The sequence below is a fragment of the Malurus melanocephalus genome, unplaced genomic scaffold (genome assembly GCF_030028575.1).
Source record: "Malurus melanocephalus ecotype Western Australia unplaced genomic scaffold, MMel_1.1 scaffold_22, whole genome shotgun sequence".
Classification (NCBI taxonomy): Eukaryota; Metazoa; Chordata; class Aves; order Passeriformes; family Maluridae; genus Malurus; species Malurus melanocephalus.
The window spans coordinates 923,174-940,982 of NW_026623254.1; the positions used below are offsets into that span (position 1 = coordinate 923,174).

The 17,809-nt window shown below is 40.5% G+C and overlaps 1 protein-coding gene across 1 annotated transcript in view; it reads right to left on the minus strand.

The window, feature by feature from the left end:
* The window catches only part of PTPRO (protein tyrosine phosphatase receptor type O), a 139,883-nt gene that overhangs the window by 45,140 nt on the left and 76,934 nt on the right, over window positions 1–17,809 (minus strand). Inside the window, exons 2-6 of the mRNA XM_057390009.1 lie at window positions 15,224–15,497; window positions 5,906–6,064; window positions 3,993–4,145; window positions 1,971–2,417; window positions 1,412–1,573 (exon numbers count right to left, since the gene is read on the minus strand). Of these exons, the coding sequence (XP_057245992.1) occupies window positions 1,412–1,573; window positions 1,971–2,417; window positions 3,993–4,145; window positions 5,906–6,064; window positions 15,224–15,497 (1,195 nt within the window). The remainder of the gene's footprint in view (window positions 1–1,411; window positions 1,574–1,970; window positions 2,418–3,992; window positions 4,146–5,905; window positions 6,065–15,223; window positions 15,498–17,809) is intronic.

The window sequence follows — 17,809 nt, forward strand, 5'->3', positions numbered from 1 at the left end:
ATTCTTGTGTGTTACATGTCAAATTAAAATATGATTAGCTTCTTGTAACATCTTAATACTTTATACACAATGAGACTGGAGTTCATCCTTCATCTGGCCACCCACACCCCAGTCCTTTGGATTAACATGTCCTCATTTCTCTCAGGTCCAGTTAATACACTTCATGGAAGACACTGCATCACATACTGCTTCATGAAAGCAAGTTAAACCTTGTGAAATGGAAAAAAAACATCTGGAACTAATAGCAAAGCTACATGTATATTTTTCTACTTTAATGCTTTTCATATAATGAAGCTAACTACTCCTAAAGAAAAACAGAAGACAGTGAAATTACAACAGCAGAAACCCTCTCTCTTATGTGTTGTTTTCTGTATGTTTTCCAATTATTGCTTCTTTCAACTATAAAGTTGTTAAAAATGGGGGCAACAGTGGAATTGCTACATGCAGTCTGACATTATGATTAACTTAAGTCTAAACAGTTAGTATTTGTAAATGTTATGAGCTATTAAATGCACAATTTTTATTCATAATATACTGAAGCACTAAACTACATTTCCTTTAATATGAATTTTTCTGCCAGCTTTAGCTGCAATGTCTTGTTGAAGCATTCCTGCTTTGGGAAAGCAAAATTGTGCAGTGGGGAAGTATTCCCCTTTCTCATTCAATGGGCATTCTGCAGGATGTATCTATTTCCTTTTGCAGAAAAAGGTGCAAAGGTGACCACAGCCATTAGAAGGATAATGATCTGAATCCACCAACACCTTTCTYACTTGCTGATCTAATTGTCAGTCATGGTATTCGTTTACACAATAGTGTATTATTACTTTGTCTTTTACTAAATCTCCAGTTAAGAAACTCTGGGATTCTACAGGGAAATAATAAATTACTTTTTTCTCCTTTGAATTTAGCAGGCTGAGCCACTTCATCTACTGTAATTTGCTCTGTGTTCTCCCAGAGACCRTGCAATTTCAGAGTTCAGTGTTTAATTGTGCAATTCCCACACTCTCAGCCTGAGCTGCCCTTCATCCCTAACCCAGTACACACTCCAGGAATAAGAAAATTAAATATTTCCAAGACTTTCTCTAACCGCCAAATTAATTCTCAGAATTAAATCCTGCCTTGGAAAGAAGCGAAAGGCTGACTTATTTCAGTGAGTCACTTCTGAGCMCTGGCAGTGACTCCATCACATCAGCTGCTTTCACCTCTCAACTCAGCCAAGATGAAGGCCCATCCAGGCAGGATGTGATACATCAACTATTTGCACTATATTTCCTTTTCTGGCACAAGGAATTCCAGAAGACCAGACTCTTATGATCCATCAGCAGATGCCATAGATGSCTCAGTGGTCAAACTCTGTACATTACAGCAATGTTGCTCAGGAAGAAGAAGRTAAGTTGGAAGACATACTTACTGATATAAAAGCTAAGTGTTTTTGCTGATTGGCTTCCCCGRACTTCACAAGAGCCAGAGGAGCTAAATGTTGTTACAGACAACTTGTATTTTCCTGGTTCTTTTAGTTCAGCAACAAATTTGTGAGTGTCCTCACTCACTGTCAAAAATTCCGTTGAGTTCTCTAAATCGGGGGAGGAAAAAGAGAGTGTGGATTAATTGAAATTTAAAAAGTTCCAGCCACCAAGAAAATTATTTACATCAGAAATGCTAATCTTGCTTCTGCTGTGGGATTAAAAGGTACCCAAAAGGGCTGCATTTAAACAGTGTGGCAATATGTACAACAGTATGAATCTTGTTTAATGAAAGAGAACTGCAAACTGCGATTTATTCCTCCTCCCTTTTATGTTGCCCAGCCAGAAGTAGATGCCATCCAATGCAAGAAGCTCCTCAAGAAATACAGGGGCTCTAACAAAGCCCTCCAAAGCAGAGTACCAGATAATTACGAATTTGTAGAGGAGACAATCCACCAATGGAATTACAGAAAAGATAGWTAACAAGGGCACAAGGCTTTGCTTTACCTTCCCTYTCAATGTTGATATGGAAACCATCRAAGGCAGTGGGGGGCTTTGGGGGTAACCAGGTCAGCACCATCTGCACAGGAAGGAAGGGAGGGGGCTCTGCTGTGGGTCTGCCAGACATGTTGGYATCAGTGGCCTCATAATCACTGGACACTGCATTGATAAACTCCTCTTCCCCCTCGGATGACTCGGCTTCGTTAGACCACCACGATGGCTGTGAGGTGGTTTCATACTCGGTGCTGTTAGAGCTGCCRTCCAGCCAGGCTGCAGATGTGTTTGCTGCTGGAATTTCAGGWGGGCTGTCAGAAGGATGGCTGACTTGCTCTTTCCTTAGGATTTCTTGTGTTCCCATGAAGGATTCTTCTGCAAAATTCCCACTGTGCTCTTCCCAGTTGTTTCTGTTGATTGGTACAATCTGAACAGAAATGTTTCGAGGTGGGTAAGGAACTGAAAGAGAAGCAAGGGAGAGTTTTTTAATAGGTATGCTCTGTGCACCTTAACAATGTATTCATTCCCCAGACAAATAACATTCTTCTAGGAATTGCCTGAAATAACTTGTTCTTACTAAGATTATCCCTTCTCTTACATGTTCTTATACATATACCAGATGTGATTCCAGTGGGATCAAGATCAGTATAAATTCACAGAATAATCAGAATTCAAGAACACTAGGAAGTAAAGTAGATGTGAAGTCACAGTAAATCAAACTTCAGTGCTATTATAACAGCAAGGCTACTCCAGTGTTAGTTTTTAACAGTGAATTTGTTTTACTATATCTTCCAGGAAGATCTTGATCATGGGAAAAAACCCACCTCTGTAGAAATGAATTGAAAAATATATGCAGAACTAATGTGTAGCACAGCTCATATTAAAAAAAAAATAACCTTTATGTTGCTGTAGGGCTTTTCATATGCTTTTAGCAGCCGCCTTTTCACAAGCATTAAACAGTTTAAATTTTAATATTTGTGAAAGCTTGATCTTAGGACTTGGGTCTCCACAAGACAAGATTCTGGCACGCAAAGAAGTGACCTCAGCTGATGCCAGGAGGTGAACATGCAGCATTTTGCCAGTCTCACTGTAATTGCTTGTCTGCCTCTCCTTACACACCAAGTGTGAGCAGCCTCTGCAARTAATTTTCCCTGGCACCTTTTACAGTGATTTGTTCAACTCCCATCCCATCCACAGCCACTAACAGAAAACCAGACTCTACATTCTCATTGCAGTTCACGTGAAAAATGTGGGATGGAAGGACAGCAGGGAAAAAAAAAAAGAAGCAATCCTGTTGGTTATGGCTCATTATCTTAATAACTATATTTAGRATCTTCAGGACAGAACTCAGCTGGCATAATTTGGCTTTGTTCTATCCAAGGCAATGGACCAAYATCAGTGTATTCAACTGAAGATTTGGCCTTTTGATTTTATCASTGGTTCATTTCACTTTGGACCCTGATAAATGTCTGCAGTCCAATAGATTAACAAAAAAGTTTTGGGCACTGTCCCAGGACCAAATTAAATTAGTTCTGGACCCTGAACAAATGCAATTTTCAGCCTTTGCAACATTGCTGTCTTGGAAATTAAAAGTTCATGCTTCAGGGCACAAACTGTCCGCCAAGTTGGGCAACGATGGCATTCTTTTGGGTGATGGAAAAGTGCACAGTGAGGAAGGCTTCTCGAGCAGTTTGGCTATGATTCACTGCACAAGGAGACAGACCAATGGAGATAGATCAACAGTGTGCTCAGTGCAGCTATTYTTGTGSCTTACAAATTAATTCCTAGCACAARRCCTAGGATATCTCACRTGAAGCASAAGTCATTTGCTGRGAAGCAAGCTTTATGACAGAAACACTCACACAAATTTCCCTTTGTACTGTTTGTGTGCACAACCCTATGGAACAGCCACATCATCCTCCTCCCATGCTCCTAGGACTGCCYTCCTGTCTGAGGGATCAATCCCCTCCCCATAGCAGCAAGAAAAGCAGCAATACAGACTTGGAARGAACAGTATGTAAGAATTTTCTTCACCTGTTCTGTGCTGTTTGGGCTCATGCTGGACCCCGCTGTATTCCACAAGCGTGCTCTTGTTGAAGGTTGCTTCTGACACCAACTGAAATGTGATATTACTGTAGCATATCCCTGGCAGCCAGTGATTGAAAACTGTTTTACCTTTAAAGAAATCTGCAGAAGGTTTAAAGAGAAAAGAAGAAAGGAACAAAAAGGATAATGGGTCAAATGTTCACTTTCTGCTAATGTGACTGCACATGGTGAATGGGCAATGTTTTAGATGTTTAAACATTTTTCAGCCTGCTCAGAGACATGAAATTGTAATAATTCAGTTTGCCAACACTTTCCTTGGCTGTCAAAGCCACTTTGCTACCAGAAAAAAAAAAAAAAAAAAAAAAAAAAAAGAAAAGACCCAGCACAAGAAACATGAACTGCTTTTCACAGGCAAGGGAACTGAATCTGGCAACCTGCTCYGCATGACACTGAATATCTCAAAGAGCATCTGACAGCTCCTGCAGACCTTTAACTGCTGCACGCAAAAGCCTCTTTGGTCTTTTGCTGACTGAGGCACAAACGGAGGGGAGMTGTTCAAAGGAGCCCCCGCCTGCCATCGAGCACAAGCCACCAGCACAACACGTGTGGGCTGGAGGAACTTGCTCAGGGCTATCTGGCTGTGGCAAGAACTGTGCAAGCTCATTAATGAATCTCCTCATTTAGGATGACTCTTCTATTTATCAGCAGCTTTAGCATACAGCCCCTAGAACCATCTATTAGCTGTAGAAGAAAAAATTACTGCTGGTATCCCTTTTGCTCTCTGCAAAGAGGTCACCTATATTTTCTGCTATCATCTGGACTTTACCCTTCCTAACTTCTGGCACTTTACAGCATTGAAAATGTCTTTTCTAGCCCCACTTTGAACCAAGGAGGCTCCCAGATTTTCTGACCTCCTTCTGAAGGTGTGTATCTCCCTCTGCTGACTTAAAAGAGAGTTTACAGTATCCTTAATTCAGTGCCTAAAATTAATAAGCACCTACTGGATTACCCAAAGGCATTTACCTGCCGCTATGGACTGCTAAACTATTGGAGTTTCAGGGCCCACCCACCAGAGTGGGTGGGTGCCTTTCTCACCTCTTAGGGAGCTTTCCATTAACATCTCTAAGACAAGACACTGTGCTTAAGCCAACACTGCAGGGCAAAAGTTGTAAAGAAATATATGAAAGAGTTCGGTTATGAACAAATGAAACAGAAAGCAGAATTTGCTCTTGTTAGATCATTTAGATGGTTAGGCTGGTTGTTTGTTTAGGCTGTCTAGACTGTTAGATTGATTGCCTCTGATTAAATTATTTTAAGAAGACTGAAATTTGTATTATGCAGCAGGGTTTATTAGCTTAGGGACAATACAGAATGCTGCAATAATGTAMTGTACATCACTGTGCCACTGTATGGTGACACAGAACTACCAGGTTTGATCCTGGGCCAACAATCAGGTTTATTGAATGGGTTTCCCTCCTCTGGGACATCCCAGGGCTTTCCAATCAGCTACAGACCAAAGAGGAAACCTTGGCCAGAGGGAAGAGCCTGGGAGCTTTGGTCATGCTTTGAACTGACMCAGAAGCACCAGCAATTGGGGGTGCCTTCCCAGGCTGATTTCAGACTGATTACAAAAATCCAGACCACCAAGTCTTCCTCCAAAATCCAAGAAAAAGAGAACATCACTAGAACTAGGATGGCAAACAATTTAAAAATCCCAAGTGAACCAGCAGTTAAATTCAAAGACCCCTCCCTTAGTTCATGATATAAAAGCCATTATATAAACACATTACCAGAAATATAAATCCTTACGTAAATACACGGCAAAACCCTACCTAAGACCACTGTTTAAAATGTACCCTGCAGAGTTAGTATTAAATTTTGGTGAAAYAGTTTCATCCTACCTTTGTACAGCATTGTTCGGTAGTCTTTTCCTTCCCAATAGCTTATATTTACCCTRGTAAAAACATTGTACTTCTCTGGGTACTGAATTTCAAACAAAACTCCTGTTTCTGGAGATGGTTTGTAGTCATAGATAGAAACATTGCTCACAGGAAGCGGTTCTAAAGGATATGCAAACAGAAGCAGGAGAAAAAGGAAGAAAGGAGCAGATTAATAGGCAAAATTATTCTTTACACATAAACAATATCAATTAAATAAATGCTTATGTAGGTATGGCACAGGCACTCTTAAATCTACCAGGTGGTATTTGGAGCTTCACAGAGGTGTTGGCCAAAGCTCCCTGGAACATTGTCAAAGCCAGTATTTCTRAATTCCCCTCAGAGAATTTATCTTCTCAACACTTTATGAGAAAAATTTCMATGTTTGACAAACAACAAAAAATGCTGTTATTTAAGCACTCACAGTCATCACCTCAGACAGATTTTCATCTTTAATACTTGTCAATCATGTAAAAGTGCCCAGACAAAAACAACACAACACTTGAAACTGTTCRTGACTTCAGCAAAAATGTAGAGCTTTTAAGATGAGCTGAGAAGCTTATCAGTGTAATGGCCAAAGGGAGCTACATGAATRAAGATTTTCTATTTCAGTATCTCCACATTTCTTTATTTCATGGGTATTTATACAGTCCCCATTGCTACCATGTGAGAGGACCACCATCTTCAACCTATTTATCCACATCAAACTTCCACAAAATACAGTCAATTCACTGTAGCTGGGAGTCTGAACTGTTGCTGACAATGAGTCACATTTTTATTCAGCCTCATTTATCTACAAAATTACCCCAAGAAAAATTTAAAGAAAAAACACCTTTTGCTCAATGCTCTCCTCAGCAAGAAAAAACTGACACTAATTATCTCCTGGTTAAGAGGTCCAAGCAGATACTCAAAGCAAGGTTATGCTGTTAGCTAAAGCCTGTCATACTAACATATTTTAATAGAGATGGTTAATGCAATTATGCTTGCATCCTTATGAAGATTAGCATGTTGATTTAGGTATTGCACACTGCAGGGATCAGATTACAAAATTCAGTCTGTTGATTAGCATGGCCTTAGAGGACCCATTTGAGTTCAAAATTCTGCTGCCGTAGGCCCTGGAGAAAAACTAATACAGTATTTTTCCCCAAAGAGCATATAGCCACAATGKGCAAGAGAAAGAGTAGATGAAAAGGAAGATCAGTATCAGTATCAGAAGTGGAATTATCCCACAGGAGGTGGGGTAGGCTAATCAAAAATGGGAAAGCAAGACTGTAGTGAAAGAGAAAACAAAATCCCAATGACCAGCACAGTACTTTCAATACAGCTGTAATGAGAAACGGAGAAGAAAAAACAACTGGGAACAAAACCATGAATGTAAAGAGTTTAAATCTCTCACCAAGACCAATGTCTTATAATTTTTAACTCTGTCAGAGCATGGAAATGCAATGCTGAGGGATTATTAAAGTATTCCCATGGCAAAGCCACGTCATTGTCTTCATCAGAGATAAATCAGTATATTTGTACATCAACCACTTACAAACAGAAACTCCCCATCTCACAGATACTAACATTCACTTCAGTGACAGGGTCTGTGAAAATTCTGCTGACATTTCATGATAGCCTAGAAATAAATACAAGTAAAGCAGATCCCAGGAAACAAAGCCTACTCTCTTTTTTCTGCCGACGCTCTTCCCATGCCTTATTCCACAACAAACAGTGGAAATGACTACCCACATGACCAGAGGGTTTGTATCACAGTTCACACAGCACACCAGAGTAGTTTAAATGTCAGTAACTATCCCTAAATAGCACAATGCTTATGTGCAGTCATCTCTCATGTTAGCGGGTGTGCCCTGGGCTTTCTCCTGCTATCTCATTCACATCTGAGGTCTCCTCATTTCTGAAASAATTACTGAAACTTTCTCATGCCAGTGATTCAATTACTCCATTTATTTCTTCCTAYAACAAATCAAATAAAGGATGGAAGTTATATTCATTTTTAAACCAAGTGATTTTTTCCTCCTGATGCTTTGATTTAATTAACCAACAATTGAATTAAGCGGTAATCATCACAGACTCAGTTTCGTGTCACTATCTTCCGCTCACTATCCTCTCCTTGCTCATGGCTGATGTTAGCAGAGCTGCTTGAGTGATATAATGCAATTTAAAGATTCTTCCATTATCTTACTTCCTTCGGCACCAAATTTTCACATCAAAAGCTATTTTTAAAAGAACACTCAGCAGATAACCATCACGTTCTGTTGTTCCCTTACTAACTGCTCCTAGGGTTATTAAAATTAAAGAGTATGTAAAATGCCAGTCTTTACTATCTATATTTGTAATTCAGAACATAAACAGTCTGGTCTTCTTAATTTTACTATTTTCAGTGTTTAGGATCCAGCTTGTCACAGATTGMAGTGGCTGTCAAGAAATAGCCAAAATAAAGTAGAATCACAGAAATATAATACTTARGAGYTTTAAAAAAGCTCTGTACTACATTRAAGTCCTATTACAGAAGGGATTTAGAGCATTTCAATGTCCCTCTAACAGTTTAAAACACTTCTTCACTTACAATCTCTTTATTTTTAGAATTCCAGATTATATTACTTACACGTAGACAAGACTGCAGGATCAAGTCCTAAATTTACCATTTTTCTCAGTGTCTCAGAATAGACTATATAGCAACTATAACAACTGCTTTCCCATTTTGTCAGTTTATGGGAAATTTAACTTCTCTGTTTATCCTGGACTTTCTGGCATTTTGCATTTAGCATATAACTTGTGTTACCCAAGCATCAAAACAGCATAATAAATGTACCTAACATCTTCCTCAAATACCCTGGAAAATTCTGAATGCTAAATCCTCCATTAAGGCATTCAGTTTGTGTCAGATGCATTAATATTTGTAATTCAGTGGGGGAAGAAAAAGGTACATTGAAAATAAGTACCAYATTTCAATCCAAATCAATCTGCTTCTAATATTTGTAGATTGGGTCACTCTACAAATTGAATTAGTGACTGATTATTGTGGCAGCTTAGATGCAGCATTACATGTGGGACTGAGAGCAACTCTCTTGCTTCTCACACTYGAATCCAGATTAATCATTATTTACCTCCATATTGTGACTTTTATAAAAAGGATGTCCTATTAATGGAGTGACCTAACCCCCATGGGCAATTTGCTTTACTCACAGGAAAAAGTTGTGAATTATGTAATTTTCTCCCCAGGATGACACTATTTATGTATCTCTATGATCACTTGGAGTGAGGCACAGCCAGGATAAAGCTTCCATTACACTGTAAACTTTAGGATCATTTTATCTCTTGTTAAAAAGAAGCCATCTTTGAGATTAAAGAAGCTGTTGTTTAATACTTTGGAAACACATTGTTCAAGTTTATGATAGGTAATAGAGATATTGTGCTATGGCTTATGAAGAAGGAATATAAATGAAAATAAACCTSAGCAGTGATGATACATAGTGCATTTTCTACATGGCCACATAAGATGATACATAAAAAGATGACACAAATGAAAAAATGTTGTCACAAGAACAAAGGCATAGCTATTGTTCTTGAACAGATTTAGGCCAATTGTTCAGATCATCCTTACAAAGGAAATTACAGCAGGAAATCATATGGTTGCAGTTCTTTCTACTTCTTTGATTCTGATGGAGAGGTTTTTTCACCCTAAAAAGAGGATAACATGGTTTATCTGCTGGGAAAGGCTGAGCACTAATGGACCTAGATGCTATTCTGAGTTACATTTCAAAGTTAGGGCTGCCACAGATAACCAGCCTTTTTAAAGTTGTTTCACGTCATCCTTTAAGAAAGAAAAACATGAAGGGCTTAGGTTTCACATTTCATTAGGGGAAAAAACGCTCTGAAGCTCCCAGTCCAACAGCTCTGATCCATTAACAAGCCAGAGGAAAGGACCGGACCTGCTGAATCACTTCCTGCAGCATCTGGCACAATGACAACAGAGCATTAACTAGGTCTAATGCCAATTACTTTCTGAAGGATGGAGATCAGAGKCCCAGGCAGCAGCCAGCCTGTTGGCCTCTCAAGGAGAACACTTTTTGTAGGAGACACAGAGGCAGAACTCTCTCTAAAGGGAATATATTTCACAGTCATGCATGTAAGGAATCCTCAGCTTTTGAAACAATGAGACATTTACCACTCAAAACTCCTAATCATCAGCCTAAATAAAAGCCAGGCAGAGCTGGTCTTAATTACCATMAGAGTTCCTCAGATCCTGATTTCTCCAATTCCCAGCAGAGACATGCYTTTTGCTGCAGCACACAATAGCTTTGCAATGTACTGCTTTCCCCGTTCCTTCAAAAGTATAAACATTTTTCCTTCACAATATAAAGCTGACAGTGAATTTGAAAAAAAAAAAAAATAAAAAGCAGAGGCTATATGGGTATGACTCACCCTGGGAGGCATAAAACAAGGCTTCAACTTGGGAAAATGTAGGATGAGTGAGTGAGTGAGAGTATCAGTCACTAATTTTACAGATGTGCTCTTTATTTATCTCGTAATATACTTTAAATCAATTGGCAATAAGGTGGAACTTCCCTTCAAATATTTCAAAACACTAAATGAATTACATAAATTCTGGAATTACTTCATYCCTATTGAAAAGCCAAAGCTCCAAGAGCAGAGGAAAGCAGACTAGAAATAGTTGTGTTAGATACCAGAACTACTTCTAACACTGTCCAGACTGAAGACTGGAAGGAAGGTCACTCTGGTAGGCACAGCAGAATTGCACTCAGAGGAATCTGGCCAGGAAGGTGAGATTCTCACAACTGTTCTTGTCAAAACCACTGCAGGGACCTTTACAAAGTGGTCAGGGTTTCAGGTCTTTTCTTCAGTGAAATATTGAGCCCTACTTGCTGAACACAACTTTGCTACAGAATCAGAAGCAAAAAGTGCCATTTTGTGCTCAAATTCCATGTTACAGGATTCCTATCTACGAGTTTTCAAACAGCTCATCCTTTTCCTTACAACCATCTGGACTACAGAGCCTAAAGAAGGAAATGCTACAGTCTGTGGTGTTTTGATTTACGTGAGAAAACCCTGAAATTATCCCTATCAGAGACAAGCAGAATTGTGCAGCCTTGTAGAAAAGGACCAAATTAACAAAGGAAACCTCAAATGGAAACACAGATACATGAACATGTCCATGTATGAGACATCTCCCCTGCAAGACCAGGAGGTGTCCCAAGACAGCCAGCTTGGCTTCACTGAGGGCAAATTGTGCCYGACCAGCCTGCTRGCCTTCTAGGGTGGAGTGACTGCAATGGATTGCAAGGGCAGTCTGACAGATGTCACTTACCCAGAATTCTGTCTGACACTGTCTCACACAAGATCCTTATCTCTACACTGGAGAGATATGAAAACACTGGACCATCCAGTGGATGAGGAATTGGCTGGATGGACACAGCCAGARAGCTGTGGTCAGTGGCTCTATGTCCAGGTGGAGGCCAGTGCTGAGTGGTGTCCCTCTGTCTAGGGACTGGTGCTCTTTGACATCTTTATCAATGACAGAGTGGGACTGGGTGCACCCTCTGCAAGGCAGCAGATGACACAAAGCTGAGCAATGCAGTTGACACAACAGAAGGGTAGAATGCCATCCAGAGCGATCTGGACACTCTAAAAGTGGGCCCGTAAGAACCTCATGAAGTTCAACAAGTCCAACAGAATGCTGCTTCACTTCAGCCAGGGCAATCCCAGRTGTGGCATCCTAGCTTGGATCAAACAGAGTGGGCCCAGCAGGGCACTGATCATGTACTTGGCCCTGGTGARGCCACACCTCTAATTGTATTTTCAGTTTTGGGTCCTCAAGGCAAGAATGGCATTGAGGTGCTGGAGCAAGGCCAGAGAAGGACAATGGAGCTAGTGAAAGATCTAAAGCACAAATCTGATGAGGAGCAGCTGAGGGAGCTGGGGGTTTTTAGCCTGGAGAAAAGGAGGCTCAGGGGGGACCTTATCACTCTCTACAACTCTCTGCCTGAAAGGAGGCTGTAGCCAGGTGGGGATTCATCACAGGTAATAAACATCAAAACAAGAGGAAATGGCCTCAATTTGCATCGAGGGAGGTGTACATTGGACATGGGAAAAAATTCTTCACTGAGAAGGCGGTCAGGTATTGGAAGAGGCTGCCCAGGGAAGTGACTGAGCCACCATCTCTGGAAGTGTTCAAAGAATACGTGGATGTGGCACTTATGGACATAGTCTGATGGTGAACTTGAAWGTATTAGGTTAATGGTTGAACTTGGTGTTCTTGGAAGTCTTTTCGAACCTAAATGATTGAATATACATTTATATAACAATGTCTTATATTTTTCTATACATTTTTATATGAACRTATTTATATATAGTGTTACACACATATACCTATATATGCATATATATGATGTGTAAAACATATATTTTGTTAGCTTTTAACCACTTTTCTGGCCAGAAACCTTTAAGGGGTTAAAAAAAAGTCAAAAGTCTTCTCTTAAAAAAGGTTCTTGCTTAAAAAGTTTCAATCTATGAAGAGACACAGCCATTTCTTGCCAWTTCCCTTTGATGGATCACATTGATGGGAGACGTGAACAGCAGAAAGGAAATGTCATCAGGACACACCATCGGAAAGCAGAGGCCTTTCACACTCTCACTGAATTTCTAAGCAGGCAATGTCTTTGAGGGACCTTGGTGTGGTTTTGATGAGCACYGTTTGGGTACACACAGCTCTGTGTGAAACTCCCATCTCCAGCACTTGGCCACGTGGARAGACTGCACATCCCTGCACAGTCTCCTTGGCAGACTCCAGGAGAGCCCAAAAACCCTTGTGAGTACTGCCTTGGGAATAACCATATTGGCATCACTGGCTACCCTGTTTGATTTATTTTGTGGCAGYGTAACAAATGGGGTCAATCTGCCACTGGTAAAGCTCTCCTGACACCAATAAAGTTAGAACAGGAATTAATTTGGTGCTGGAAACTAACTGCATCGTGCCATTCATTCACGTGTAAGATGCAGATGGAATAATTGAGATACATGTCTTTGCATGATTAAATAAATCAAGAACATTAAAGTCAGACATATATGGCAAAAATAAAAACACGAATCTACCCTAATTATTGTCTGCCAAAGAAATAAAGTTAATGGATAATAAAAAAATTACATAAAACAGGCAGTGGACAATACCAATGAGAGAGGAAAAAAACCCCAACAACAAAGCAACTACCACCTCATGCATTTTTATAGCAGGAAGCAGTGGTCAGGACACAAGTTTTACACAGTTTTCTCAAAATCTGAAGGGTACTGAAATACCTTAAAAAGCCCATCCAACCATGCTGTCTTTCCATTCCAAATTTACTTTCATTCCTGTAGCCTTGTGCTCCAAAAGATGAACTTAGGAGTAGAGGCTGCTCCAAGAGAGCCAGCCCTCATCAGTCTGCCTGACAGAAAATAYCACGAAGGAGATTGGATCCTTTCCCTTCCAGAGCTCAATCASAATTTACAGTCCTCTTTTAGAGTTCAGTACAGCATCCTTCAATGCTGCCTGCAGGATTGCCCTTTCTTGTCCATGAACGTGGTTGTCTCCCTGCAGAGACAAAACCAGAGAAATCCACTGTTCTCTCTTTGTTACACGTTTCCCACTGGCAGTGCTGGCTGAATGCCAGAATCAGGTTCTTCCAAGGCCTGGAGGAGCAGCAGAGGCCACAGCAGGAAACCCCAAGATGGTGCCAGCACAGCCACATAAGACAGTTGGTGAAATCATCAAGCCTCGGAGGAGGGAGAGTGACATAGGATATGCCCTCGGAGCCGTCAGCTCCATGCTCYTTCAGGAAGAACTTCTGGAACCCCCCTGAGCCAGAAATGGGAAGCCTGGGGCTGGCTTTGGTGGCTGAGTGACTCTGGCTTCCTTCCTCATTCAGAGATACCCTGCACAGGAGTGTGTGCACCATCTGCCAGCTTGGATCACACCTTCCCTGCTACCAGAAAACCTAGTGGGCTCTGGAAACCAAAGAGCAATGAGCCCTGCTGCACACCTGCAAATACAATATCCAAAACCCACTAAAAATGCACAGTTGTATATGAAAACACATGCTTCAATTATTTTCATTGAAGAAAACAACCAGAAAATAGGAAATTGGATTAAAATTACTACTTTGCTTACAAGGTTAAAGCAGTCAAAGGAAAGGAAATTCAGGCTGCCTGTGAACCCTGAAATTGTTCAAGTACTTGCATTATCAACAGCATGATACTTTTCCCATGGGACCCTCCATGGTTTTCCTCATCAGGGCACACAAAGGAAGGCTGAAGAAYGTACARATGATGCAAAATCTTGTTACTCTTRAATTTCAGGCACCTCACTCAATAAGCCTGCTTTAACATGCTTTCARTGCTATTACAGTGGATGGTATCTCCTCACTGACACAATAATCCACGTACAAAAAATCACTCATTCCTCAGCTGCAAGCCAAATAAAACTATCCATAGATTCCAAGGTGCCATTGAGGGGGAAAAAAAAATCTGGAAATTAAGTCTTGCTCCACCCATGTAAGTTTTTTGTCATCTTCCAAATGAAGAAATCATTTTACAGTCTACAATTTGCTTTCAGGTTGGCACATGGAACCATCCCTGGATCAACCTCAGAGCCAGAAGCACAGCTGGAACCACACAGAAATCTGTGGTACTTTGTATGATGACAGAGCAAACAAGATCACACATATCCCTTGGGATCAATGCACCTCAAATAGTAAGAGACATGCCACTACAAATGTGTTCTCCATCACAAACACCTTCAGCTGTGCTGGCAGAAATATGTGGTGTTGGTGCCTGGGGTCTGCTTTCCAAGTTTAGCATTGTTTCCACATATCAGCCATCAAAGAACATTGTTATAGCATGTAAAACAAAATAAACCTCACTATGTGATGGGAGTGGTTACCCTGAAATATCAGCCAACACCTCTCATGGCCTTTACCAGATTTTTGGAACTCCTAGTCCCAAGGAAAGGAGGTTTGTTCAACACACTATTTTAGTATGTTACACCTCAGTGTTCAGGAAGGGTCAGCCAGCCTTTCTTTTTGCCCACACCTTGTGAATGTTCATTCACACCTTGTCAAGACATCTCCCCTACAGTTCTCACACAGGAACACATCCTAAGCACAAGCAGGACCCATCAAAAAACCCCAACAACCACCCAGCCGTCTCCACAAGAACTTCTGGGGAGAAAAGCCACACACAGAGACAAGAAACAGAAGATAAGAAGAATAAGGTGTTACTTACTGGTTAACACAGTGATTGATCTTGCTGACTTGGAAACCATATTTGAGTTCACTACCAACAGGGTTACTATGTAATACAGGCCATGGTATTTGGCATTAAAAACCACAGGGGCGGGTAAAGTGCTATTGAATTCGTCGAACTGGAAAAAGTAGTTCTTGGATTCTCCAGCTATCTTCACAACATATACAGAGGATGAGCTCACCACATCTGATGCTTCCAGGGAGACAATTATACAATTGTCTTCTCGGACGGTGACTTGGAAAGGTTCTGCATTCTACAAGACAAGAATAAAGAGTGTGCTGAAGTAAAATGTATTATTTTACTTTCACCTATTCCCCATGATATTCATAAGATACTCGTATTTGCAATAKAGTCACATCTTATATTCTAYAAGAGAGTTAACATCAAACAGGAGYAATTATTTCAGGCTACAATTCACAGTCAGCCAAAGCCCACAGGTATCTGATTATCAGAGGCCAGTCTCTGCAGCAGAGGCTGGATCYGGCTGTGTGTTTTCTGATACTCCAGATACTCCATTCCTTACATCCTGAGGAACAAAGCCTCCATCATTCTTTCATGAGGAAAGGTGAAGTAGAGCAGAAGAAGGATGAGATTGTAAAGGGTATCAGGGGCAAGAGGACTTCCAATAAAGCCTCAAAGTMATTTAAATCCCCAAAAAGGGGATGATTAAATCAAGACTCTTTTACCTTGCGGAAGCAGGATCATATATTCYTCAAAGCAATGTATTCTAAAAGACTATAACTGAAGAATAATTTTTGGCACCGCCTAAGCTTTTCCAAATATACCCATTCCAGCAAGTACCAAGTGAGAAGCAGTTCTCACCACTATGTCCATAGTTTTAGCTGGCACTTTTCATTTCCTAAGCTACAGCACTTAATTTTCAGTATTTCTTTTATTAATAGTAGAGAGGAAGGCACAATTTAACCTTGTTTTCATGTATCATGAGCATGTTAAGTCACTGCCAGCTGAAAACACTTTCCTTTTTATTAATTTCAAACCAGCTGTCAGGAGAAGCACTTGTTCTCTGCAGGAATTTCAAAACAGATTCATGATAATTAATGAGAGGAAAAAGTTCAAGCTTACATTAACAGTTACTTTTTTGTTTATCAGACCACACCACAGCTTGTAATTTTTTACCCCCTGTGAAAACTGTAATACCTGATATTTTCAGTTCCCTACTCCACAGTATTTCTTTTTCCTTCATATTTCACAGGCTGAAAGCTCTCAGGGAAGRGAGACTAGTTTGCAACTTACTTGATCAAGTTTTTCGTCTACCAGAGTGCTAGACACCTCCTTCAGAGATTAATTCCAGCAACCTGGCTACCTCCTATCTTCYTGTGGCTTTTTTTCAGTGGGGGTCCTTCCATGAAAATAATATTTCTGGGATTTATGCTGCAGGAACCAGGATCCCTATTTGAAATTCACACATCTGGTGTTGCCAACTCCTGGCATTCAAAACCACTCCACAATAACAATAACAACAAAATAAAGCCACCAAGAATAAATAATTGGTTCTAAGAGTGTAAGATTTTAAACAGCAGTAGCTTGCCTTTACATATATTCATGGTATTATCACTGGGCTTTGACATTTACAGCMTACCTAAGGTTAAACCACCCTACAAGCAAAGCTACAGGCTTGAGACAAAGGCCCTAAGCAAACCCACTCATCTGAGCCAGCATAAGAACAAGGCACAAAGCATATGATCAGTCCAACCCAAACAGGATAAACTGTCCAGACAGCTCCAGGCCCAAGATTAAAAATAGAGGCAATGCAACTTCAGCTGCTGATTTGAGGTTTATTGTAATTAGTATTTGAAAAAATTACTTTTAAGTTGTTGAAATCRTATCAGCAAACGTTATCAGTGGGGGAATATTTTGGTGCAGAAGTCTGGGTAATTTTTCACAGATGGCAGAGTGGTTGTTCCAAAAGGTTTGTAATGTAAGACTACAACTACATAAAAGTTTCCATGTGTTTACCCCAGCCTTAGCTGAATTCAACAGGCTTACCTGAGTAGATCAAAATCCCACATCTCAAGTGGTTGTATTTTGCCTTAAATCCCAGCCCAGCATTTGGATTCACACAGATTCAAACCCTTAACTGGGGATTATGTTTAGATCTGGTCAAAACCAAGTAGAGGTTCTCTTATCCTTCTTCCTCCCTATTCTCTTTTCACTGAGAAAATGTGGAATCAATCCTACTTCAGCCCTCCTGGTGTGGGAAAACGGGAGAAGGAAGGCGCAGACAAGCTGGCTTTCCAAAAGGATGTGTGCTATTGAATCACAGAAGCCATGGTTGTCCTCCAAGATCAAACAAGGATTCAGCAATGTTCTTTCTACATACTAAGCTTGAAGTTCACATATGATCTAACAGAAGTCTGTGGGTTTTGACCTTCCACAGACTTGCATTTGAATGCTTCATTAGAGGAAAAAGGATGGTGTTATCTCTAAAATTATTCCAGCCTTCCCTTGGCCTTGCCACTGAATTCCACATTACTAACTCCACACGCCTACCCTGCTATGAAGAAACAGCTAAAGAGCCAAACAAATGCACGTGTGCCAACAAGC